The sequence below is a fragment of the Pangasianodon hypophthalmus genome, chromosome 14 (assembly GCF_027358585.1).
Source record: "Pangasianodon hypophthalmus isolate fPanHyp1 chromosome 14, fPanHyp1.pri, whole genome shotgun sequence".
Classification (NCBI taxonomy): Eukaryota; Metazoa; Chordata; class Actinopteri; order Siluriformes; family Pangasiidae; genus Pangasianodon; species Pangasianodon hypophthalmus.
In genome coordinates, this window is record NC_069723.1 from 10,707,038 (window position 1) to 10,734,521 (window position 27,484).

General features: G+C 40.2%; 1 protein-coding gene across 8 annotated transcripts in view; it reads left to right on the plus strand.

The window, feature by feature from the left end:
- The first annotated feature begins 1,587 nt into the window (after positions 1 to 1,587).
- The window catches only part of myo18ab (myosin XVIIIA b), a 95,646-nt gene continuing 69,749 nt past the window's right edge, over positions 1,588 to 27,484 (plus strand). For all 8 annotated transcript variants that reach the window (XM_053239900.1, XM_053239899.1, XM_053239909.1 and 5 more), the window contains exons 1-2: positions 1,588 to 1,739; positions 5,382 to 6,498. In XM_053239900.1, the coding sequence (XP_053095875.1) occupies positions 5,503 to 6,498 (996 nt within the window). In that variant the 5' untranslated portion in view covers positions 1,588 to 1,739; positions 5,382 to 5,502. The remainder of the gene's footprint in view (positions 1,740 to 5,381; positions 6,499 to 27,484) is intronic.

Sequence of the window (27,484 nt, forward strand, 5' to 3'; positions counted from 1 at the left end):
CCAGCTACATGTAAAATGTTGGGTGATACTCAATAGCGATATACAAGCCGATTTAGAGCATGAGGTCTGGGCTTTCTCCCAAGTTCCTTACTGGAACTAATAAAGTTTCCCAATATTTCCACTGGATGCATCTGATACAGCTGTAACAGCAGCACAATCACAGGATGCAGCACGCAAACAGGACCAGCTTTATTGTTTATGCCAAGGAAAATGACTGGTGCATGTTCCAGTATTTTCCCAAATAAATGCATCAGACTGGAGTTGAAATCTAGGTGTTGAATAAATAGTAATCATGACTGGTTGATCAATATAGAAAGGAAGGAAATGTGTGGAACATCTTTAAAAGGGAGAGAAAGGGAAAGAGAAAGTCTGAGCCAGAAAGCAGTCATTACAGACACTTATCTTTTCGATTTGCTCTTTTCACTTGGGTTATTTTATCTTTGCTGTCTTCCAGTCTGGCTTATGATTTGCTTACTGATGCGAAATTTAATGACAATTTTATTCAGCATTGCTCTAGGTGATTATAAAGGTAATAAACAACAACAACTAATAACAATGTAAGGGCTGTACATAAAAAAATATGTAATAATAAACTACATAATAAATATGTAAGTGATTTTTATATATTTTTTCATACTATTTATATTTATTTGTATTGTTTTATTTGATAAATAGAATAGAATATCTTCACTGTGATTGCACAAGTACAATAAAATTTATTTTATTAGGTTGTCATATGGATACAGAATATGTATATCATAGAAATAATATAATAATGAACATAACAGGAAAAAAATGTGCAATATACAGTTGTATGCCCAAGTTATACAGGCAGCATGGGTTATTAGTGTAAATGATAGTGTAGTGACATTACAGTCAGAGGTGTAATAATGCCACAGGAAAGTGGAAGAGCAGCATATCAACTGATATTTTACTGTCATTTAAAGTGTATTATATTTGCATAGTGGGAAAAAAGCACAAAGATCAGTGAGTTAAAAGAGACCAGTGAGCAAACCTTTCAGCCCATAGCTTTCTTCAGTGCTTACATAACAAACAGCTCATCCCTTTTTCAGACACATAACTGAAGATTGAGAGCAGCTGAGCTTGATCAAGAGGAGCTCCTAGTTCCAGAGCTCAGGTCCAGAAAATATAACATAGAAATACACCACAAAAACACACAAACTACACCACAAAGTTACAAATAAATAAAATAAAATAAAAAATAAATAAATAAAATAAATAAATAAATATAAAAAACAAAGAAAACATGATTTTTTTTTCATTATGCAAGTTTAATTAAATAACAAATCTATGTTTCGATAGACTTTTGTGCTCTGGTTTTCATTCAGCCTTGGCCTTGGATTTTGAACACTTTCTTGCTTCACACACCTGAGGATTTTATTATTATTATTATTATTATTATTGTTATAACTGTTCCTCTTCCTTTAAGTGTATTATATATTTTAAACAATGATATACAGCATTCTAGTTATTAAACAGTAAGTTAAGCAGAGTGTGCTCTTAGGAGTTTGCCTTTTTCTCTATTGTTGTAGTTCTACACTTTGGCCAGCAGATGTCGCCACACCGACGTTTTTACTGTAAGACCGCTACCAGCGCCTCCGCCTTCATATCGCATCACACATTTCCAGCACCAGCCGCCGTTTTCCAACGCAGTGCTGCGCCCTTCTGCGGATACACACACTCACACACACACTCACACACACGCTCCTCGGATAACGGTGAGTCCTGCGCTGTTTTACTCGTATTATATGTAGTTTGGGTCCAGTAAATAGGAAAACGCGCTGTGTTTAGTACAAATCCCAGAGTACTGATGTGTTTTTCGGACACAGCAGCTGGACATTGTTGTGGTGAAGAAAGGAGCCTGGCAGTTCAGTCGCGCGAGCCGCTGTTAGCCTGCTAGCTAACTGCAAATAAAGACTCAAAACAGGGTTTTTCTTCAGAATTACTGCATATCAGTTCTGTACAAACGTTACATAATACAGTGAAGGAAAATTCTGCTCGCAGCGGTTTCTCTCTCCAGCTCTTGCTAGCTGAGTAGCTAATAACATGACTTAGCTTTAATTGTCAACTTCATTCTCTTATAGTCAAAGACCATTCATATTGAGCCGAGCTCATTTACCAGCCAGCCCAGTATCTGCTCATGTCTGTCTGTTTAACTGGAGATAATTCGCGATTAAAACGCAGTGTGAGCTGTCTTTCGGGCTAACTGAGTAATCCTGTGTGAGGAGTACAGATATGTGATGTGTTGGAGTGCAGTATAGGTGGTTATTTGAGAGTGGTGTGTTGGTCAGGCCTGTGTGTGTGTGTGTGTGTGTGTGTGTGTGTGTGTGTTCTAGCAAGACGAGACATGCTGTCAGTGAGGATGTTAAACTGTCTGGTAATCATATATTTTACAAGTTTCTTCAGGGTTTTTCCCTATTTCTTTTCCTTTTTTTTACACAGGTGTGGCATTGTGTTTTCTGTAGCAAAATTAGATGCAAACTGTTATAGTAACATTACACTGAAAATACCTGCCTATAATAAATGTAGCTGCTAAACAGGGTTGCCAGATCTGCGTGTAATAAATCAGCTCTAGGTCCAAAAAGACCTCACTGATGAATAAAGCCAACCCAGTCCCAAAAGTCTTACCCTGTCAAAACATATCTTAAACCTCTCATTATCAAGTATACTGTACAATCCAAAAAGCAGCATCTCATAATACATTAACGGAAAAGACACTCAGAATGACTTGCATTTTTACGATTAACACGTGATCTTAAATTGTGTCAGATTTATTCTGTAACTTTTTGATCTGTTTTCACTTTTCTTAACTGTGTCCTAAATTACCCACAATGCCGTTTGACTACCTGCTGATAGTATTGCCAGTGGGATTTAGCCCTTGCTTCATCTCTATCTAAAGAGAGCGATGCAGCAGAGCTTTAGTCCTTTAATCTGTCCGGCTGTCTCACCTCTTCATCTGTTCACTCTGCTTAAAAAGATAAAGTTCAAAAGCTTCATGGGAAAGCCGCTGTCAACATCGTCATGCTTGTCATTCCGTAGATCCGAATCTCTGCCGTAACTTAGTGCAACAGCGTCAGTTTACTGTGTTGATTTGTGGAGCTTTGAATCTGATGTTTGCTGTCTTGACTACTTCTACACTGGATTTCTTATTAATATGATACTGAAATTGGTGAGTGAGAAAAGAAGCTCTTGCTCTTTTGTTTTTTTTTAAGGAGCAAAACCTGTTATCCCTTATGTTTGAGATCGTTAAAATGTTTTCTTTTATTAAACACAATCGAAACACAATTAAAACAACTGACAATTAAACCCAGCAGGCAATAACTAATTTCTCACAGGAATAATAAGCACATCACAAATATTTCACTATAAAAATCTTTAATTTGTTTTAGTCCTTTAATGAAGCAGTATTCCTAAATAGTTCTTTCCTGAATATTCGTAAATGGTCTTGCATTTTTACATACAGATGGGTGACAAATGAAAAACAAAACAAAACAAAACACTCGCTCCATTGGTGCAGAGGCTTTGTGCTGGCATGATTTGAGTCCACTGGCCTTCCTTAGTAAAATGGTCACTGCAAATCAGTGCAAAGATATTCTGACTGATTACCTTTATCCTATGATGAAACGTTTCTGGTGGGAGTGGTCTCTTCCAGGATGACAGTTCCCCCATCCACAGGGCTCGAGGGGTCAGATGAAATGTTTGATAAGTATGACACTGATAGCCTTTAAAGTCTTTAGATCTGAACTCAGTTGAACACCTATGGGAGATTTTGGAGCGACATGTTTGACGCCGCTCTCCAACACCATCATCAAAGCACAGACTGAGGGGAATAACTTTTGGATGAATAGTTTTCAGCACTCCTTTACTGTTGCAGTGGCTTGTAGAATCTATGCCGAGACCAGTCGAAGCCGTTATGGTGGCTTGTGGTGCCTAACACTTACTACTATGCTGACACAGCAAGTCAAAGGTAGACTGAGAAAATCTGGCAACCCTTCCATTTACTGAACCGCAGCTCTATGGGTTAAAATTTTAAGCTTATGTATATTAGCAGTTATCATGCAGTGAAAATAAACACACATTCTTGTAGTAATAATGTAAAGCATGCTACATTGGACACATGCTTCTTTGTGTCTCAGGTCTTTAAAATGAATTTCAGCACTGGTCAGAGTTTAATAGCACTAAAGTTAAACAGTACTAACACAAGCACAAGAGCTGAAAGCAGAAATGCCAGTAGTGTTTTAATAGGATTATAATTTTTCGATGCTGTAAATAAGGGGATTTGGTAGAAGTTAGTAGCACAGGAACACCACTGCATATAAAAATGGCCCCATTTTCCGCTTGCATTTGTACCGGAATGACTTCCTGTCTCTGGAGGAGGAATTTTTCCCCCTGTTAACGGGCCTTGTTTGGATATTGGGGTCTCCTGCTGGTGGGAAACTGAGAATGTAAAAGCTGTTTTTTAGAGCCCTGTGGATTTCATAAGTCCCCCTTAAGCCATTAGACTTGAACTCCTGATGTTATTATTAGCCTGTTAATATTGTTGTTATAGATGTAGCATGTTTATTACATTAAGCTCATGGAGTGAAGTTCTCAGTCACTGTGATGGATTTCTGTCATATTTGGAGGTCATTATTGAGACATTTGCACCCTTTGTGGATTTATAGTCAAATATTTTCATGTAATTTGTGGAACATTCACAGCTGCACTTCCAAACACATCTCGGTGTGTAGGGTCATTGAAAGTTCAAATGTTTTTATTGTTTGTGTGCCGTTCTAAAAGCAAACATGGCCACTAGGAGAGCAGGAGCTGTGTGTTTGCTAGTTTCTTCCCGGTTGTTATGTTATCTTAAATTAAATCATACTGTATGAGTTTAGTGTTGTGTATAACGAAAGCTGATATTTGATCTGCTCATGGTGTATGGTCTGACTGGCATGCTACGGTGTGGGTCCTCACTGTACGTGGAACACAAACCCTACGGATAATGGAAAGGTGGACCTGCCAGTGTGAATGCATAGCGTGCTCTGATCACCATGAGATACCATTACTCACACTGAGCTCGGGTTATACGGTCAGTGACGAGGAAATGTCATACAGATAGTTTTATTGTTGGCACATTTTCCATTAGAACATGCACCCTTTGTACTAGGCTATTGATGGTGTTATTATTGTTGCTACACGCAGACACATGATTTTCAAAAAGCAAGTTCACTGAAAACTTCCCACTGCATCACAGCTCATTGCAGTACAGCTAACCAATATTACTGACATGAAGTTTGGCCATATTCTGAACATGACTGTAACCGCCCTCTTTCAGACTACTCAGATATGATCTCTTACTTTGTCGTTTTTCTTTTCTTCAGGCTACATGAATTAAGGCATTCTGGACTTACATAAGTCACACTGCCTCTGTATGGAAAAAAGCCTCACGTTTGAAGATATAAGGGCCACAGGTGTGGGACTTGCTGTTGTGAGAGCTGAACCATGTTCAACCTGATCAAAAAGGACAAAGAGAAGGATGCAGGGCGGAAGAAGGACAAGAAAGACAAGCGGGAGCGGATGTCTGCCGCGGAGCTGCGCAGCCTCGATGAGATGAGTATGAGAAGGGGCTTCTTCAACCTGAACCGCAGCTCAAAGCGGGACTCGCGCAACAAGCTGGAAATCTCCAACCCCATCCCTATCAAGGTGGCCAGCAGCATGGAGCTCAGTCTCAACGACATCGAGTCGGATGGGCTCAGTAACCGCAGCAGTGTGGTGCTCGACTCGGAGCAGCTCAGTGCTGCGAGCTCAAGCGACGATCTGAAGGGCGACTACGGGAGTTCTGTGCGGGAGCGGGCAGCTAGGTTCGGCCCTCTGGCATCACACAGCTCGCAGATGAGCCAAATTATGAAGCGCTTTTCCTTCTCACAAAGGAGCAAAGAGGAGAGCACTTCGGAAGGTTCCACTCCATCTGGCCAGAACTCTGCCGCACCGTCGCCTCAGGTGGAGAACAAGCTGCTGGACCCTGAGCGTAAGCAGAGCCTCCAGCAGCAGACTGCAGATGGAAAGAAAGTTCGCATCCCAGAGATGGTGGAGAAGACCTTCCCAGCCAGTCTGCGTCTTCCAGCTGTAGTTCCTCCACCAACGCCTGAGATTCGTGAGCTGGAACTGCAGCGGCGTAACACAGGCGACTTCGGCTTTTCCCTTCGTCGCACCACCATGCTGGACCGAGCGGCTGATGGGAGCGTGTACCGGCGAGTGGTGCATTTTGCTGAGCCTGGTGCTGGGACGAAGGACCTGGTGCTGGGGTTGGTACCGGGAGACCGGCTGGTGGAGATTAACGGCCGAAACGTGGAGAGCAAGAGCAGGGATGAGATTGTGGAGATGATCAGGCAGTCGGGTGATTCTGTACGTCTGAAGGTGCAGCCGATTCTGGAGCTGGGCGAATTGAGCCGCTGTTGGCTCAGGAACACAGACGGGTTGCGCCGTGATGCCTTAGACGTAAGCGCTTTGTTTTTTTTCTCTCTCTCTTTCTACTTCTCTTTTTTTCACATGCTGTCAGTGATGTGATTAACCAAGACAGGGAAAATCTCACCCACTTTGTTTTTTTTTTTTTTTAATCAGGTATCCTTCTGTACACAGTATTGTTTTTGCATTCATTTCTTTTCAGGGTGAATGATCATACTACAAGACTGGTGTTCTACAATCTAACGAGTATTTTCTTTTCAGCCCACTTTCACATTGCCATAGGAGTAACAGGTTGCAGTGACTTAAGGTTCAACATTTATGTTCATTCGTCACCTTGTCTTTCACCAAACTCACAGTTTAATTAAGTGGTGTGTTTAGGGAGGTTGTTTCCTCTGGTGTAACAGCCACTCCACACCTGGAGGAATGCAGCACAGATCTCAACATCAAATATTTTTTTTTTCTTCATTCTCTGTACAAAATATGTATCTGTGTGGGGGAGTAGGTAATACCATGTTAAAATGTATTTTAACCCACGGCAAGTTTTTTCTGTTTGTTTCAGTTGCTCCATGCTTGGCATAACATCAAGTAACTTAAGTAATTGCATTCACATGAGTTGTATTTTTCCCCTGTTATATGTACTCAAATAGGTGGAGTTAATTTTGTTACACTTGATGAGTCTCTATGGCAGTTGAAGGCTTGGTCTCCAGAACTAATCTGATAAAAGGATAGGTGTAATAGTGTTACTTTGGGTTCATTTAGAAAGTAGGCGTAGATGTTATAGCTAAAATATGCTTTCACAATACATTTTCAAGATAATTTTCAAGACATTTCAAGACAATATTTAGGGTTGCTAACAAACTTCCAGAAAAACAGTTAAACCATGGTGTTATTGATAGTTCTTTAAAACATCTTAAGATTTATGAAAGAAAAGGAGTTTGAACAAATCGTTCATTCATTAATTAATTAATTCATTCAACTTCAGTAACCACTTAATCCTGATCAGTGTCACAGTGGATCCAGCTGTTTCGCGGCTATCCCAGGAACACTGGGCAGGAGGCAGGAGTACACCCTGGATGGGACGCCAGTACATAAATAGATTACAACGTCCAATTTTTTTATAGAAAGTTACAGTGGAGTCTGTCAGTGTTACACACTCAAAAGCCACTTTAATAGGAACACCTATACATCTGCTTGTTCATGCAGTTATCAGTTGAACACTGGAAAAAGACTAAGTTTTTCATCTTCAACTGTCCAGGTTTGGTGAGCCTGTGCTCACCTGTGCCTGTCTCTTCCTTTTCTTGGCTGAGAGGAGCGGAACCTGATATGGTCTGTTGTAGCCATCTGCCTCAAGGTTTGAAGTGTTGTGTGTTCTGAGATGCTTTTCTGCTTACCCCGGTTGTAAAGGGTGCTTATTTGAGTTACTTTAGCCTTCCTGTGAGATCGAGCCAGTGTGGCCATTTTCCTCTGACATCTTTCATCAACAACTGTCAGTAGCTGGTTGTTTTTTTTCCCCGCACAATTCTGTGTAAACTCTGGCACCAGCAAACATGCCATGGTCAAAGCCACTGAGATCACATTTCTGCCCATTCTGATGTTAACATTAACAGGTGTTCAGTTGTTCCTACTAAAGTGGCCAATGAGTGTAAAAGTACTGGTTATAATTTCAGTAAAATTTTTTCATATTACATTTATCACTTTTGGCAGACGCCTTTATCCAGAGCAACGTACATTTATATAATTTCATTTTCATCTATTTCATTTCATTTAATGTGTACTGAAATGTAACTTGTTATTATACTGTCATATAATGGACTAGGTATATAAAGCTAGAGAAAAGAGCCACTTGTTTCAGCATTTATTTATGTTTGTATTCATAACTGAATGAATAGATGTGCGCAATTTGTACATTTACATTTCTCATTACATTTAGCTACACGGTATCACCCTCTCTTTTTCTCTCTGTGAATTGTGAAACAAGCACACACGGGGCAGCTGCACTTCTGCAAACTGAGTGTGTCCCCAGACTGCTGACAGCACAGACATCACTCCCCCTCATCCTAGTGTAGGCGTGACAGTAAATAAGATGTATGTCCTAGTGTGAGGAAAGCAGCCTCTCCACTGTGTGTATGTGTGTGATTAATATGAACTTGAGGCTAATAATACTTTAGGGAAACAGCAGGGAATGTAATGAAACTCAGAGCCTGAATACACAATCTGCTCTGAGCTGCTTTATGTGTCTGATTGTATTGTCTGTATGCGTCCCTGTATGTTTTTGCAAGTGGGTGATGTATTTGCCACTGAGTGACACAGCACTCTCACAGGCATGCTGTGTAATGACGGCTGAGGTTTGTGAAGAATCCATCCTGGCCACGCTACTCTTATGCAACGAGTCCTTTCCAACCCCAGTCTTGGAATCACTGAAATTCCAGTCAAAGCAGTTGCAGTCCTGGAAAACTCTGTTATGTGAACATAGCGTTCACACAACCATGTGTTTGTGGAAATGGAATCACTGAAGGCTTGAGACAGAAACTGGAGAATGTGATTTTAAAACACAATGGACAAACAGTAACTGAGAATGTGCTTTTCTTGCAAATTGAAAACGCGAGCACCAGCTAGCCCCTTTCATACCAGAGCTGCTCCATTGTTCTATTTTGGGTTTTACCAACAAACAAAGAGGCACTTGACTCGACAGCTTTAAGCTAACCTCCTTTTCTTCTTATTTCTGCACATTAGTTTGCTTTGGAGTGATGGGAGAGTTGAGATTCTCTTGCCCTATGAAACTGTCATAGACTTTACAGATTACTCATCGTTTTTTTGAAAAAAATCTTGCTTAAAATACAAATTTCTTCAGTGTCAATATTATTAGCCCCACTGGTGAACTCTTTTTTTATTTTTTTTCTTCACTTTCTCAAGGCTAAAGCAAATTCCCTGTTTTGTCACACCTCTTATTGGAGCCTGTTCTCTTGTTCATTAAATTTCTCTTACTCTTTTCTTAGGATCTTTAGAATAAAATTAAAGAATAGAATAAAACTAAACAGCATTTAATTGTTCCTTACACTGTGACGTGGGTAGTGCAGGTGAAAAAAAAAAATTCGTTTAGGTTTTGCCCATTGGTTCAGGTCTCTTGTTTGCTGTAACGAAAGACAATCTACGACAATAAATCAGCGACAGTGTACATACATTTACGGCACTTCACACAGCCCTGTGTTGTTCTTCAGAGCTTGAGAAGGAATAACTGTAGGTTTAAAGCCACTGTTAGTCCTCACCCATCAGTGGGTCTCCTGGAATATACTTGGCATGTCCCTATGAGTAAGAATATATGAGGATCACAAACAGCAACAATAGAGCCGAGTCTTTGTTCTGGGGTGTGCGTGTGTGTGTGTGCGTGTGTGTGCGTGTGTGTGCGTGTGAGTGTGTGTGTGTGTGCGCCTGTGTGTCAGTCAGACTGATGATGCAGGGCTGCCACGAGCCTGTTGGGTGGCCATGTTTGCCCGTGTGACACAGACAGCGCGGGTGTAATCTGAGGCCCCCGTTAAGCAGCAGGAGATATTCTCAGCTCCTTTTATCCAGGAAGACAAATAGCAAGGTTATAAATTAAGAAAAAGAGGAGCTGTAGCAAGATCATCTATCTCCCAATTCAGACACTGGCTAAATAGGAGTGGCTGGCAGGCTTAATTTAACTTTAAATGTGACTTGTGGCAAGTTTATCTGACACAGGATGGCAGCATGTATAAAACAAATGACATATTATTACTCTGTTTCTCAGCCCAGGCTGGCTTCTCCACTTCTGACTGACTTTACACTCAAACTTATTGTTTTGAGTTATATTAGACTGGAGGTTTCATTTGGTGTACTTAAAATATTGTTTTTCTTCATAATCATGATGTTGATGAGGTTTGAAAAGAACTGAGACAAAAATGTTTTTAGGGCTCAGGTCTCTTACTTCAGGACTCCGGGAATCATTGCTCACATTCCCCAGCAGCCAGCAGGAAGTGAGTGTTGGATTAATTCTTCATTGGAAAATAGAAGACTTGGAAATGTGTGTGGGGGTGAGATTTAAGGGTATGGATGCACTATTTTTGGCTCTTCACAGCAAATTGTCCAAGAGTGATTGCTTTTGGCAGGAAGCGCTGTTCAGGAATCTCCCTCCTCCATAGAATAGCTGAGGAATGCCTCTGAGGAGGAGGGAGTAAGGAACAGGCCGTTGGTCCCTCTCCCTTCTCGCCTCATTCTTTCATGAATCAATGAATGTCACCAGGATGTCCTGTGACTAACTTTGGGAAGCCTGCAGTAGAGACTTCCTGAAACACGCAGGTAAATAAGTCTCAGTTCACAGTCTGACCAAGATATCTTCACTGACACTAAGTATATTTGCTTGTCCATTTTTTTCCTTATTTGCTAATGACGCCATGCCACTCATGAACCAACCTCTAAACCAAATCTTGACTTTAGCATGTGTTTTTCGCTTTTGGCAGCACTAACATAAATCAATTGTTTTATTTATTTCTCTCCCTGTTAAGCATTTACTCAAATGATTGAATGAATCAGAGAAATCTGAAGTGCATCATAAAGATTGTGGCATTATTGCTACTTTGGAGAATGACTGAATTGAATGTCTGAGACTTATGTGTGTACAGTATGCAGTATGATGCACAACATATTGTTGGGCTTCTTTGGCTCCATGTAAACGTAGTCCGTCTTACCCGCTGTGACGCTGACTACAACAGGTTGCCCACAGCTGTGTGCCAGATGCAGACATGCTTGCACACTCAGTCTTCATATACCAGGACACTCATTCATATTTAGCTCCAAAGGCTAAGCATTCAGTTAAATATGCAAGGTGAAACCATGACCCAAATGTTAATATAATACCAGTTTTGCAGCTCAAGTCACATGCCTCTGATATGCATGCTTTGTGTGTTTTGGAGAGAGCTGTTTACTTCCACTGTAGATAGGATCAGAAGGGATCATCTTTTTCTATTTTGAACTAATCTTTTCCCTTTGAATTCTCTGAGAGTTGAGCTGAGCTGTATTTTTATACTGGCCTTTGTTGAAACTGCTACGATGTAATTTGAACTCTTCTGATTATGCAAGTTTGACATGACAATTTTCCACATTGGACATCATTATACTAATAAAAGAAGACAAGCGTTTAGGGTGCAATGACCTGAATTTGTTGGAAAATGCCTTGTTTGTAATATTTCACATCAAAACTGTGTCCTAGTCCACTTACGTGTTTTTTTTTTTTTTTTTTTTTTTTTTTTTTTAAGTGGATGCCATCTGTGACATGTTAAGAAAATTTTCCTTCTCCTTCGTCCCGTTTGACATTGGATGTCATTCTTTTATCCTCCCGTCAGTAAAACAACCATTCTGTATCCCTGCATCACTGACTGTTTATTTTTTGTTCTCTGTAACAGTGGCAAGTGCTTCTCTTTTGCTTTGGCATCACTTCTAAGCAGTGTGGGAACAGGATTAGCCAAATTCACTTTTTATCTGTGCATCTGTTTGTAAAGGCTCTGTCACAGAAATGTCATGGTCAGGCATTCTGCTTGCTGCGGTGGCATCATAACTGTTATCTCTAGATTTATGGGATTTAGACGCTGTGTATTTATCACCGTACTTAACAGTACTCAGTGTGGTTCTTGTTTATCACTTATGGCCCATTACGCAGATTAACTCTTTCAGAATCAAAGGTCATCTTCTCCTATTCTGCTCAAGCCTGTAGTCTTATTGATAGTGCTGTCTGTCATGTGGTGTGAATTTGCATTGATCTGAGCAAATGCACACAAACACACAGATGTCATTAGCCCTAAAACTTTTTTGTACACACAGTTACTGCTGTTGTTGCATTTGGCCCAGGCAGTATTACTTTACTTCCCAAGACCGAGAGCCCCATTCAGGAAGTACTCCTGATTTGATTGGCTCTAATTTTATCAAAACTGTCTCAACTGATTTCTGAAATCAGTTCTTAAACATACTCTTTTCTGAGATCAATACAATTTTTTCTCTCTTTCCTTTTCCCTAGCACTAAAATCACACTCCAATAACTGCACACTTGCAAAACTATAGGTGACAGCAGTGTTTTTCATTGCCTCTTAAAGATTGCCCTGCTGCGGCAACTTGATTGTATAACTCAGGAACTCCTTTTTTCCCCTGTGGTGCAGTCATATTACCTGTTTCTTTGCTGTTTGTGTCCTTTTTAGTCAAAGTTATGCATGTTGGCAGGAGTAATTACGAATGTTTTAGCTATACAAACAGGTTTTGTTTAGATTTGGAATCTTTTTGGATCAGTTCTCCTCTCTTTTCTTCATCAGACCCTGGTTACATATAGCATAAAATTACCATGCAGAAGTATGCAGGGCTATTTTTTAAAATCCTGCTTCTGCCCACTTTAGAAAGAATTTTGACCAAACACACTCGACCAGTCTTGCCCACTCCCACAGAAAGTTATAAAGTCTTATAAAGTTTGAGCAATCCTGCCTATTCCCACAGAAAATTTGACCAATCCTGCCTGCACAAAGTTTGAACAATCTTACCTGCAGAAAGTTTGACCAGTCCTGCCTGCTCTTGCGGAAAGTGTGACCAATCTCACCCACACCTGCAGAAAGTTAAACCAATCCTGCCCACTCCATCTGAAAGTTTGACCAATTCTGTCCACTCTGGCAGAAAGTTTGACTAGTCCCTCCCACTTCTGCAGAAGGTTTGACTAATCCTGCCTGCACAAAGTTTGACCAATCTTGCCTGCTCCCAGAAATTTTGACCAGTCTTGCCTGCGCCCGCAGAAAGTGTGACCAATCTTACCCACACCTGCATAAAATTAAATCAATCTCACCCACACCTGCATAAAGTTAAACTAATCTCACCCACACCTGCATAAAGTTAAACTAATCCCGCCTGCCCGCAAGTTTGACCAGTCTTGCCCACTCCAGCAGAAAGTTTGATCAATCCCTCCTGCCCTCACAGAAAGTTATACCACTTCCCTTGCTCCAACAGAATGTTTGATCAATTATGCCTGGTACCACAGAAAATCTGACCAATCCTGCCTGCAGAAAGTTTGACCAAGCCTGCCCTCTCCCGCAGAATGTTTCACCAAGCCCTTGCTCTCCTGCAGAAAGTCTGACTGATATCTCCAACATGTTCCAACATTGAATGTGGCCTTTCTTTATCTTGAGAGTTTTTTTGTTGGGTCCTGTGAGATCCCAGTCCTGATGCACACCCCTAGTAAGAAACACAAAATAAAGATATTTAAATTAGGTAGTCTACAGTATTAATGTAGTGACATCAATTATTCAATCATCAGCATTACCCTTTCCACAATAAAAGTGGACAATTTACCTTTGATGCTGTTGCAGTGGTACACTGGCCTCATGCATCAATGTCCAAGGCTCTTTATAGTAGTGTGATGATTTTTTTTTTTTTTGGGATGGGAATAAAGCTTTGGTGGGTGTGCCAGCCTAGAGTGTGATATGAAGGAAGTAATTGAGCGTGCTCAGGAAGTCCTGCATGGCAATCAGATAAAGGCAATTGCTCATGCTGTACTTACCCCTTGGGATAATTTAGACTGGTATTCGTGGTAGATTCTGATGCAGCCTTTGTAGACACACATTTAGAAATGTATTCTTTGGCTGGTAAATGGAATCCTCTCTAATAGGGAAATATTTTGTTGTGTGAGTCTACAGAGAATCTTGAAGGGTTCCCTCAGAGGGACAAACTGGGACAAACTCTTGATTTACTTTGCCCATGTGAGCTTTCCAGGCCTTCTTCTGGACATGTGTCTCTGAGTGATATTGAGCAATGTTGATTAGGCCTTGTTTGTGCGTTTATGATTAATGTTAATGTGTGGTTCAGCTCTGTGACTGATGGGGGAAACATTTCCTCCCTTAACTTCTATTCTGGCATTTGTGGAATTTGCTTTGGAACAAACATGACACTTCCTGACTGGGTCTTTGGAGAAAGCAGTGCAGAGGTGGGGTTTAAGACACAACCGAGAGCAAAGTTTCGAAGAGAACAGCATTTTATATTCATGTTTCTGCTTAATCAGAGCCTTCTTTTCAAACTAATAGGCTGTATTAGAGAAACTTAAGGTTAGTTAGATATCCTTTAATTGTTTCACTCCTCAGAATATATATGCTTTGATGAGTGTATTGATTATTGAAATATGCAGACACTATAGTTTATTATGGTTATTCTTACTAGGTGTCATATTTTCTCAACTGTTTATGTTCAGAGAGAGGTATACTAAATTATCTTTACTGCCTTTTAGTCAGTCTGAGCTTCATGTGTATATAATGAAGATGCATATTGGTGCATATGGCTTTCCATGTAGAAACCATGTTTGCACACTACCAAACTATTTCCGTGAATTCTTTCTTGGTAGTGATCTTCCTCTTTGACACCTGTTTTCTCAATCATGGAGGGTCCCAATTAGTCGGGAAGTCTCCAGAGGAAGTTTACAAGAAGGCTGCAGCTGACGGGAATAGAGATGCCTAGAAGTCTGTTAGTGCTGTGATGCTTCCCTTCAGGAAGGCACTTTCATCAATGTCATGAGAAAATAGCTGGGCTCTCCATGGTGGCCTACTGCGCTAGACCCTGCCCATCCGGTACCCATATCCTCTTTTTTTCCCCATTATGTCTCAGATATTCCCGCCTTTTGTCTTTTGGAATTTTGTCAGTCTGCACGTCATTCTCAAGAGGAAAAGGACAAAACCCTCCATTTGCATGGCCTGCCCTAAGAAGCAGTAAAGGCCATGGTGAAGTGGCAGTGGCTGACCACCGCTCTCCAGAGCAGAGAAGGGCCCTTCTGTTTGCCTGAACTTAGAGAATTTCCCTCTGGCTTCCTCCACCCACTCATATACCCACAGCTTCTGGCTCAGACTGATCTGTGTTTGATTGTCAACTAGACTTGGTACAGAGCTTGCTGCTGTTCTAGATATAGTGTTAAACACACAGGCAGGGTGTTTTCCTATTAAAGCTTGACATTAGCTGCAGGGTAGGGGAGTGTATAGTAAAAACATGTATTCTAGTTATACGTCATTTATTCAATTGCTCCTCTCTGAAACAGTTGAATTCCAGTTGAAGACTACAGAGCCTTGTGATGTAACAATAATCTGCACACAGCATTTACCTAGAATTCACATGAAATACAAAACACGATGGTTAGGGTCTTTTTTTTTTTTTTTTTTAACGAATGTGAGTCAGACAATCTGGATTAAAAGCTGGTTAAAAGGTTGGGTGCTTCTGATGCTCCTTGCTGCATCAATCCTACCTACTTAAGCCTGTGAATATCTATAGAAGTCTGCCATCTTTAAGGACGTACCAAAATGCAGTCAAAGGAATCTAGGAGAGGGGATAGGAGAAAAGAGGCTTCTAGAGCGAGGATACACAGGTGATTCCTACGCAGAAGTCTTTTTATTTTGGCACGTAACATAAGGTATAAATGCTCCACCTCTTCCAAACAAAACACAATAGATACAGATACAATAATGAGAACAACAAATACAAATGATCATCATTTTAATTAAATAAACAGTGGGTACAAATAAAATGCTTCAAAAAATCAGGTGAATAGAATCTTGTAAAACACCAACATATAAGCGTGTTATGTGCACATGTCTAATTAATTCACGTCTATTTTACGCACTAAAATTAGGCAGATCCATTATTCAGTTAATATAGCTGGAAAACATCATCAGTAACTGAATTCATTACAATCTCTTTAAAGTGATGCTTCAGTCAAGACCGTTTCATTTGGTAAATACATTTGTTCTTTATTTTTCCTTTTCTTGTATCCTTGCTCAGCTTTCTCAGAGGGAGGTGCTAAGAAGCAAGAAAGGAAAGGAAAGAAAACAAGCAGGCGCAGTTATAGAAATGAGGAGCACCCGTTATCTGTTCTGTGAGAAAGATGACTACAATGTTTCTGAAACGCTTTCAGTGCTTTTACAATAAGTGACAATTACATCATGGTTTAATTTGTTTGCTGGCTGAAAAAACCTAACTTCTTACTGGTAGAGGAAAGTAGTGTAATTTTTCACACAGTCCCCCCCTGGAAACAATAGAAATGTGTAGTGAGATGGGGGAAAGGAATGCTGTTTTTCTCCAGACTTGTTCTTTTCCGTGCAGTCCAGTATGGTTGTGGTTTGTGTGGAAATACCACTGATTCCCGATGACTCGTAGTTTATTGTTCCCCCTGGCTACAAGCTTCTAAAGTGAATGCTTGTACACTTGGCCATGTTGACTGAACTTGAATATCCTGGTGAGCGCCTGTCTTCTGATAACTCCTTAAGATGACTTATTGGTGCATTACTGACTGTCATACTGACTGCTGATGATGAGACTGCTCTTTCTTGCAGGCAAAATTGGAGCAGCCTGAATGCCTCAGAGGAGAAAGATAGGATGTGTGTCGCTGTCCTGCATGTGTGCACAAGCATTTTCCCTTAACTGAGATCTATTTTATCCCAGCAGAAAGAGTAATGACATTATCTGTGTAGGTCATCCCAGAAGGCCAGCCCATCAATTACTATTAAACAGCTTTTGGTTTATCTGGCAGATGTTCTATTAAGCTTCGGGAAGATATCAAGCCTGGGTTTAACATCTGTTTAAGGACAGAGTCAGATTATGCATCTCTGGCATGTGATATGGCATTATGGTAAGTGCACTGGAGCAGTTGATTTAGCAATGTGTGCGTTTTAGTGCATTTATTCAAGGCTTGCACACCCATCATGTACACTCTCCTGGATTTTCCACCCATACGCGTGCAGCAAGATCCTGCATGTCAGGTTCCTGCGCCAGTGTACAAAGTCCATCTCTGCTGCATGTCACAGGTTGTGTAAGAGAGGATAAGGAGGAAAGAATCTGTGAAGTAATGACTTGAGGTGACTAGCCCAGCATTTTACCATCAAGTAGACAAATATAAACTGAAGAGTACAACCTTCAGATGCTCACCAACCACATTATTAGAAACACCTGTACACCTGTTCATTCATGCAATTATCCAGTGCATGTCCTGTACATAAAATTACACAGATAAAGGTCAAGAGCTGCAGTTAATATTCTTATCTGACGTTAGTTAGTTTGGGGCAGGTTACAATCCAAGAATATAGCTGAGCTTTTGAGGTTTAAGGGTTTTGCTCAAGAGCTTAAAAATAGTTCTTCGTCACTTTCGGCATTTAAATCTCACAATCTTGTGATCAGTAGCTCAGAAGTTTAACAACTGTGCCAACACTGCTGTCGTCAGGTCCCAGATATTCTATGTGTTATGTTTTCAGTCATGTTTTCAAATTTATATTTGTTTATTTTTCCTTAACTCACTGACAGTAATTTAATTTTTATTTTCTATGTTCTTATTGAAAATTATTTCATTTTGCCCCCATGACATGACTTATTGAAAGCCATTGTAGAATGAATCAAACTTTGGGTTTAAAAACTGAATAATGCTTTTATGTCTGAAATCTTTTTCACTGCTTTATCACAGATGGGAATTTGTAATATAGTATTTTGCTGTTTAAAAAAAAATGCTCGTCACGCACATTTGCAAATTGGACAGGCCTGCTACGATGTGAGACCGTTAGCTTAACATTTTCGTGTTTTCATTGTTCTTAGATCCCTGTGACATGTAGGTATGTAATGTTATCACACATATGGCTTTAAATCATTAATAATGTTCTTAATATATTTCATTTCAGTCCCTGCAAAGAAACTTTCATAAGAGAAACAATGTAAGCTGGAAAGTAACAGTTTTTAAGGCATAGTTAGGATGCCTTAAAGATCTGGTTAAGTAGAACTCGCTGATCTGGCAGTGAAACAGGAGGCTCGAGTCTGCTGAAGTCATGTTGCACCAGCATGTTTAGATTTGCCACAGATGACACGGTTCAGACTTGTACCACAACCTATGCTTAATAGGTTCTTGATCACTGTTTAACTTATGTGCATTTTCCACATTCTGGTGTTAGTTGGAACTTGACTGGGTGATAATTTGTGCCAGTTCCGTATTTGTGAAACCGGCAGTCCCACATACCAATATGGAAAACGTGCTATTAAATCATGAGAAGGAGAATCAAAGAAAAATAGTGTGCTGCAATGGTGTGGTCTGAGGTTTGGAAGGAGTGAGTGAGTACAGATAGGGTACAGAAGAAATCATAAGCCCTTTCACCCCCTCCCACACACACACACACACATGCATTAGGTCTTCAGTGTTGTTCTGGCTCACCAACATGAACCCAATCCTCCCCACTGGAGAGCCAGTTATAGGCGTGCCTTGTTCCCTGATGGTTCCTTGAGGCTTCAGAGCCATAGCTAATCTCCTACACTTTGACTGTCATGGGCTGCTCTAGTCAGGATGGTGGGATCATCTGACCAGATGTGGAGTCTACTTATTTGAGCCTTGGTGGTTGGAGCTGCTGCTGTGACTGCGTGCCCATGTGTGTGTGTCTGTGCTTGAGCTTGGTGCTTGGTGTGTCGATATAAAGTGTGAAACTAGAACAGATGGCATTACAAAACCACAAGAAATTAATAATGTGTTTGGATCAGCTCTTTCTTTAATGTCGAATGTGATCAGATCTTGAAATGCCTCTGTCCTTCAGGTGTAGACAGGGATACTCCCACAGTGTAGCCAAACTCATGACTGTTAATTATTTAAAGCGAGCTGCTACAGGCTCAGTGCATAATGACGCAGGTAGTTAGGGGGAAGCTACTGACACTAGTGAAGGAAAAGCACGAGTTATTGACCTTCTAAGTCCTCTGCATGTGATTGATGTTGGAGGGGTGTTCCAGCAGTTATCCTTGTTTTTTTCCCCAGTTGAGGCCCTTTAGTACTTATGACAGGCTGCTGTGAGAAGGGAGTCACGTAGCCATACCAGCTTTCCCTCTCAGCAAATACATGACCCAGCATGTTGGTAAAAGATGTGCGTTATCACACAGTGTGTTAGCTGCTTAGACATGAAATGTTACGTCACATTCATGCTTTAGGAATCTGCCTTCTTTAGAGAAAACGATCAATGAGACGATGACTTTGCTGATTTTGGAAATGGCTAGAGAGGCATGATTTTAAATGTACACAGGAGTGGAACTCGATGTGATCTTCTGCTGTTGTAGACCATGTGCCTCCAAGTCCGATGCTATGTGCATTCTAAGATGCTTTTCTGCTCACCACGGTTATAAAGCATGCTTATTTGAGTTGCCATAGACGTCCTGTCAGCTGGAACCATCTGGCCATTCTTCTCTGATCTCTCTCATCCACAAAGCGTGTCTGCCTGCGGAACTGCCGTTGTTTAACTGTTTAGCAGATTTTGAAATACTCAAACCAGCCCATCTGGCACCAGCAACCATGCCTCCATTCTCCCCCCCCATTCTGATGTTTGATGTGAAAATTAACTGAAGCTCTTGACCTATATCTGCAGGATATTATGCAGTGTGCTCCTGCCACATGATTGGCTGATTGGATAATTACATGAATAAGCATCGGTGCAGGTGTTCCTAATAAAGTGGCTGGTGAGTGTATTAATTCATTTAGACACTTTTATAAGTGACTTACATTTGAGGCAGGATACAATCCAAGAATAGAGCTGAATCATTGTGGCTTAAGGTTCTTGCGCAACAGCCACATGGTGGTTCTGTCAGCTTTTGGATTTAAACACATAGTGTTAGGATCACTAACCCAGAGCCTTAACCACTCTGTCTCACCACTGCTGTCTTCAGATCTGCCTACAGAGGATGTTGTCTAGGTTTTTATGGCCAGTGTTTTGAATATATCCTGATTGACACTGAATGCACCCATGGCTTCTGTGCGATTCTGCATGCCTGAGAGAGGTGGCATGCTGTGAGGAGCTCTGTTATAACTCAGTCTGGTGGGACAGCCACTCCACTATAAATTGAAACACTTGTCATTAAATCCTCAGACACAGGAAAGAGTTCTTCCTATAAACACAGTGTACTCTAGCATTGGAGGACCCACAGTGTTCTGGAACCTTCATTATCCACGATGTCAGAGTCCTAACACAGGTGACAGTGTGTTTTCTTTGGAGGGAATCCCTGGCAAATGTGATGTTATCAATGTTAGGATCAAGGCTGTAAATAGTTACGAGTTCAGCTTCCTATTATACTGTCTCTGGTTCACTGCTGGGTTCACAACACTGTCGCTGATATTAAGTGGACCTTCTTTCGTGTGTCAACAAATGATGTATCGGTGACAAGGCATAAAGTTTGAGTCTGAAAAACACACACACACAATCCAACCTGACAGCTTTGATTTAAAGGAATATTTTGCCCTTTCCTGAGATGTTTGAAGCAGGGCTTTATTCAGAATGATTTTCATCTTCAGACACAGTAATGCTGCATCAGTTTTATAGCAATTTTAGCATAATTATTCATTCACTTGAGTGCAACCCAGAACTACAGTGAATATATATGTTCAAAAAGCATTTTCCAGATGTTATTTTCCATGATACTATATTGATTTTTTAAAAATTAATTAAATTTTTAAAAAATGTTTAAAACAATAACAAAAACTTTCAAAGTAGTTTGAGGATTAACATTGTAGAAGAGAGTAGATGAGATGTAAACATTGTAGAAGAGAGTAGATGAGAGAGATTTATAGAATAAACATGTCCAGCAGTGATGTTTAAATCACATCTTTACAATGTGGACCTCATTAACATTTTAACCTGGTGATGGCCCTGGTCAGGAGTTTCAGATGACTAGATCTAACACACTCTGCTCCTCTGGACCAAAGGCAAATAAACACCTCAGTGTTTGTTTGCCAGCAGCAGATGTTAGGATGCCTCTTTATTCACTGAGAACTCTGGATCACACTGCTGTTTGCTAACCGATATGTGTTTGCCTCAAGGCAGAGGCAGGGCAATCAATTCATTACTGTCAGGAAGCATGTGAAGGACGGAGCACACTTTATACTACACTGGGGCTGAGAGGGCCCCCCGGCACTGACTAGTTTATGGTGTTCCCTGTTTAAACTGCTGATTCAGCCTAGCCAGCTTGCTGCAGAGTGATGGAGAACAGTCGAGCGTGTTTGTGGACGAGTGAGCGGTTATACTAAACAAAGCTATACTGAGGCACAGTGCCATTACAGCAGCAATGAGTGGCACACAGTCTATAAATGAATCAGTGACCAAAGGCTCTCACTGAGTGAGAAGCATCTTTATTACACTGCAGGATCAGAGGAGGGCGTGTCTGTAAATGCTGAGGAAGATGACTGTTCAAGCATATTTCATTAGAATGAGTTAATGAGGTGCTTTAAACAATGACAGCTGATGTCTTTGCCAGAGGAAAGATACAATAGGGATAGTTGGCTTTGTGGTGTATCTGTGCCATTGTTGTGTTTATGTGCCAATATACACACTTGTCCTGAAGAGCCAAGGTATTTTATAAACTGTCATGCTGTATAATTTTTAGATTACCTTGGCCGTTTTGTCCTGGGAAACATATATATATATATATATATATGTATATGTATATATATATATATATGTCTCATCTCATAATGCAATGAGGTCACACATATATATATATATATATATATATATATATATATATATATATATATATATATATATATGTGTGTGTGTGTGTGTGTGTGTGTGTGTGTGTGTGTGTGTGTGTGACCTCATTGCATTATGAGATGCATTGTGGGATATTTGGGAATTTAGCCTAAGTAGTTTTTTTTTGTTTGTTTGTTTTTTCCTCTTCCCCTGACTGATGTGTCTCATTCACTGGTGTGACTCTGGTGTCCAGCAAATAATGGAACTGATTGGATGCTCTCTGAAAAGCTTTCATTTAGCTGCTAAATGAACACTACAGTAAAAGTACATGCAGGAAGTGCTTAGCCTGCTGGCTTACATGTCTCTAAAATAATTTATTACTTGTGTGTTAGGCCAGCCAGTAATGGAAAGGCTTTACATGCACTTCCCTCACACTGAAGTCGGCTTACAGTAAAACCGAGACGTCAAATAATTTATACCAGACAGGTTAATATCTCCTTAAAGTATGCTTTTGGCTCTGTATAACCAAACACACACATACAAGTTAGAATGAACTGCAGAGCAGTCATCTTCAAACATTAGGAACAGTGCCAGCTCTTAGTTTAAGCAGGTATTATCTGTCAAGGGTGTATGTGTGTGTTAGAGGTTGACCTGTAATGAAGCGCTGTGTTTAGTCGTACTGTAGAACCTGAGCTATGTGTAAAGAGATATGTCCGGGATGCAGTGTGTCTGCACTGACGCTGACCACAAATAACCAGAACTGCCTCGCTGAAAACAGAGCCAGCTCAGAGACCTGGCATTTCAGCACCAGCCAAATTGCTTTAAATGCTGGTTGTTCATCTGGTGCAGAAGTCTAATGCGGCTCTACAAGTGATGATAATAGAAGCTGCTGTGGATGAATTTGCTCATTCAGTAATGATATGTCTCAACAATTGGGCTGAATTATTCTTTGTTATTACAACTTCATTAAAAATGGTGGTTTGTTCTGGGCTGTACTCTGACATTCTCTGTGTCCAAACAGAGCTCTTACACTGAAATTCCCATGTTCAGACATGATTATGCAATGCCACATATCTGACATGTTTCCAGTATCAGTGAGCAGCTCACGTGTCCTTGATTTGGTGATTGATTTAGCCTAATCAGCACGGGTCAAAGCCTCACTCATTGCTCATTGCTGTTTGCTGCTCTAGGGCTGTCAAATTGCTTTAACATTTTTAAGCACTGAAACTGTGTAGTATGCTGTATGTATATTTTTGAGCCTACAATTTTATGCTACTGCAGGCAGGCTGAGCTTTTGCAGCAGCATTACGCATAAACCATAAAAGGTGAAAATTGTCACATTAAGGAAAGAAAGTCACAAGGAGACGTCGTCACATTTTTTTAATTGGAAAAAGGTCATGATTCATTTTTACCTGTATTTATTTATTTTTATTGCTTTATATATATATATATATATATATATATATATATATATATATATATGTGTGTGTGTGTGTGTGTGTGTGTGTATGTGTATGTATATGTATATGTGTATATATATAGATATATACAGTGTTACAGCAAGTATATATATGTATATATATATATATATATATATATATATATATATATATATATATATATATATATATATATATATATATATATAGTTATATATACATATATATACAGTTATATATACATATATACTTGCTGTAACACTGCACTTGCACTTGCATGAAAACGTGGATTTTGCACCTTTAAATGCATAAATATGAACATTTGAGTAGCATTTCAGTAGAGCAACTCATTCTGACAGTCCTAAACATCTCTGATTGGCTTGTTGTGTGTTCAGAGACAGAGAAATCCTCTTTGAACCTGACTCTGAAATATTCCAAGTTATATAAATTCAAGCATATTTTGCATTCCACATTGATTAGCATAGACAGAAATAGCCTGGTTCCCAAATAAGGTCCGATTGTGATTGTGGGTTGGTGTGTGGGAGCAGGCTGCAGTTAAACTCTCATATCTTTACACCATATGGGATAGACATCAAATTACTCGGAAGCGTTTTTGTGGTGTCTTGAAGCAGTGTCAAGTGACGCACTTGTGTTATGATTATGTTCTTTGGCTTGTCTTGAAATAGAAAGTGATTGTTATATTGTATTTTGTTTTAGGGCGCCTACATTTACACTTATTACATTTGGCAGACACTGTCATCCAGTGCGACTTACAGAAGTGCTGTATCAATAAATACATCCTGATACTGGTTTACTAGGTCATGGACTAAGAATACCATCAATCGAAAAACTCTGTTACAGATGATCAGCGTTTTGGGCTTCACTCACAATGAGAGTAGACGCACCATATGATTAGTAGGCGTTTTTTACCACAAGGTTGAAGCAGAAGTTGAAGTCATTAAGACACAAAAACATATAGCTACAGCTAGCCCATTCTGCATGTTTCTAAATCCATCGTGTATCTAAAGTTCAAACAGAAAAAGGTTCTGGCTTTGGTTGTCTTTTGGAGAAGACAGGAGAAAACAAGGAGGACAAGAAAATGGGTCCACGAGACTCCATTGTTTGAACAAACTAAACTAAAACAAACTTTTGTGCACTTCTCCGTCCACAATCTTCAGAATTTTGACGGTTCAAATCTGGCTCTCTGCACTTCTGTGTGACTTCTGAACAAGATATCCTGTCTTTAAAAGTTATTTAAAGAAAAATAATTAAGTAATACCTTATAAAAATCATTGATGTGGCTATGTTGAGATGTTCTGCCAGCATATTGTGTCTATGTCAAAGACCAAATCTCCTTTTGGACCTTATTCTGTAATCTTCCTTCTGTAAAGTGCTGAAATAGGGGGTGTGTGTGTGTGTGTGTTTGGGTTCTTCCTGCCCCTGGCCCTGCCTCTCACCCCTCAAGCGTGACCGGCTCATTCAGCCGTGGCTGACCATGAAGAAGTGCTCTGCTGCTTTCAAGATGATACAAGCAGCCTCACAGTCCCAACACGCTCACACATTAGCCATGCATCTTTATGAATCACCTTAAAACGAATACCTCAGTACAGACTTGCTCCAGGTGTGGCTACCTGAGTTTGTGGGAACGTGCAGAGTTTCCATACATGATGAGAAGGCAGTGTGTATGTTTGGGCATGCTGTGCTCCATCAGAAGCTGTGTAATGCAGCCAGACACTGCCTTGGCGTGTCTCCACTCCTTCTCAGTGATGTTTCACATCCTTGCAGTACACCTAATGAATAAAATATTTCATTCATTCCTCTTTAGTAACCGCTTTGTCCTGGTCAGGATCACGGTGGATCTGGGGCCTATCCTGGGAACACTGGGCATGAGGCGGGGATACACAGTCCATTTCAGGGCTCCATGCACACACATTCGCTCCTAGGAGCAATTTATTGGCATGTTTTTGGGAGAGAGGAAGAAACCAGTGAACCTGGAGGAAACCCAGACAGACAGGTGAAGCATGTGAAACATGCAGTAATCGGTGCTCAGGATTGAACTGTGGACCTGGAGCTGTGACTTGGAAACGCTACCCGTCCACCCCTGTAAATAAAGTGAAACATATAGATGTATATGTGTGTTCTTCCACATTTTCAGAAAGCTTGACTGCAGCAGTACTAATGATAGCAGGAATATTTTGTCTATGATGCTTTGAGGATCTCAGGATTATAACTGGAGATAAGTACTTTTCATCTTTGTGCTTTATATATAAAAGTGTGGAGCTGAGTTTGGAGATATTATTGTTGAAGCCATTTTCCAGAATTTGCATCTTTGTATCTCATCTTTATTCTGTAATGCCTCACTTGGGGGGAAAAGTCCTATCTATTTCACACACATGGAATTAACTTTAGGGCATCCTGAAATACATTAAATATAAAGGTCCATTTAAAATATTTAATCATGTATATCTTTATTTTTTCTTTCTTTATTTATATTTTTATTTTTATTTTTTGCATCATTACAAATAAGGACTTGACCACTGTGTGTTTCCCTGACACTTAAATAAATAACATGAAACTGGTTATGGGGAATTTTCTCTCAGCAGGAAATGTTGTACTGTTAGCCTTTGGGAGTATTGAGAATCAGTACTCGCCTTTATGGTACAGTTAACAAATAATTATTGAAGTTTATATGCTCTTTAAATTTTGTGCAGCTCAGCAGCTTACAAATACATTAATTACATTGCCCCATATAAGCTTATAGCCTCTAGTCATTCTCCGCAAACACTTTATAGTGCAGTAATGTTAACATAGCGTTAATGCACCACATTAGTATGCAGTAAACAGTTAAAAAAACAAAAAAAAACCAAACACAAAACATAACAATAAAATCCTTTTAAATGGCCGAGATTTTTAACTGTTGATGCTGCTCTAAGTGCATGTCTGAGCGCTGACCAAAAACACCCCCAGTGCATTTAATCAGTTTCTAATTCTCCTTATGACCATTATTTGTATTAGATTTGACACTTAGTTGTAGGCCTGTTTAATCTTTTAACCTTTTCTTCCCTTATGAACAAAAGTGCCGTTTTTGATCTTCTGCCAAATTTTTTTCAGTGGCATCGCTACTAAATATTGTTAATTGATGTTATCTGTATGCCTGTCTAATGAAAGCTAAGTCGAACATATATTGATAGATTTTATTTCACATTAATGACCTCAAAACATTTTCCATTTACCGTGACAGAAAGTGAGAGAGCCTGTGTGAGTCCAGTCAAAAGCATGTGAGGTGAGGAGAAGGGGGCGGGGCTTCCAGGGAGTGTCAGTTAACATCAGAGTTTAAAACACTTGCGCAACTCATTTCAGATTCACATATAGATAGGCTCATCTCCTGTTTTATTGGGATGAATACAGCTCAACTGGTTTGTTTTTATATAACGACTCATACTAGTGTATTCTGTTATTGTTGACAGGTCTGGTAATATAATCAGAATAAAAATGACTGGACATTGTGGCAGTGTCTTTACATCAGCGCCCTACATCAAGGCCTAGTCACCTCTAAGACTATGACTATGATTCTTTATGCTTGTTGAAGTATTAAATAATCCTGGTGTGAGTGTGCAGTGAATTGGACCAGTTCTCTGGCTGCTGTGGTACTGAAGTATGACGTCACACTGTTGACCTCTGCATAGCCGCTTCCATCCCTTTCACCGCCTCTCTGCCCTTTTGATCTTTGTTTCGGGGATGGAGTCATGTGCCTGTGAGGACGTCTGGTGCCCTTCAGGGATTGCATCTGGGTGTGGGATGTTTATCTGTGGCCTTTATCTCTATTTCAGGGGACTGGGCTGCAGTTTTGTCTGGGTGTGGTGGATGAGCTAAACAGTAGCTCTGTGGTTAGTGTGGGCTTAACCAGGGCACACTGGGTTTAGTTCCCATGACTCCTTAAGTCCGCAGGGAGACCACATCTTGTTGTATTCTGTTTTGTGCATAGTTGAAAGATTTGGGCAAACACTACACATAAGTTGTGCGTCACATGTTCTGTATGAGAATCTGTACAGCAGGTGTGAGGTGAACATCTCAGTTAGAGTCTATAGAGTT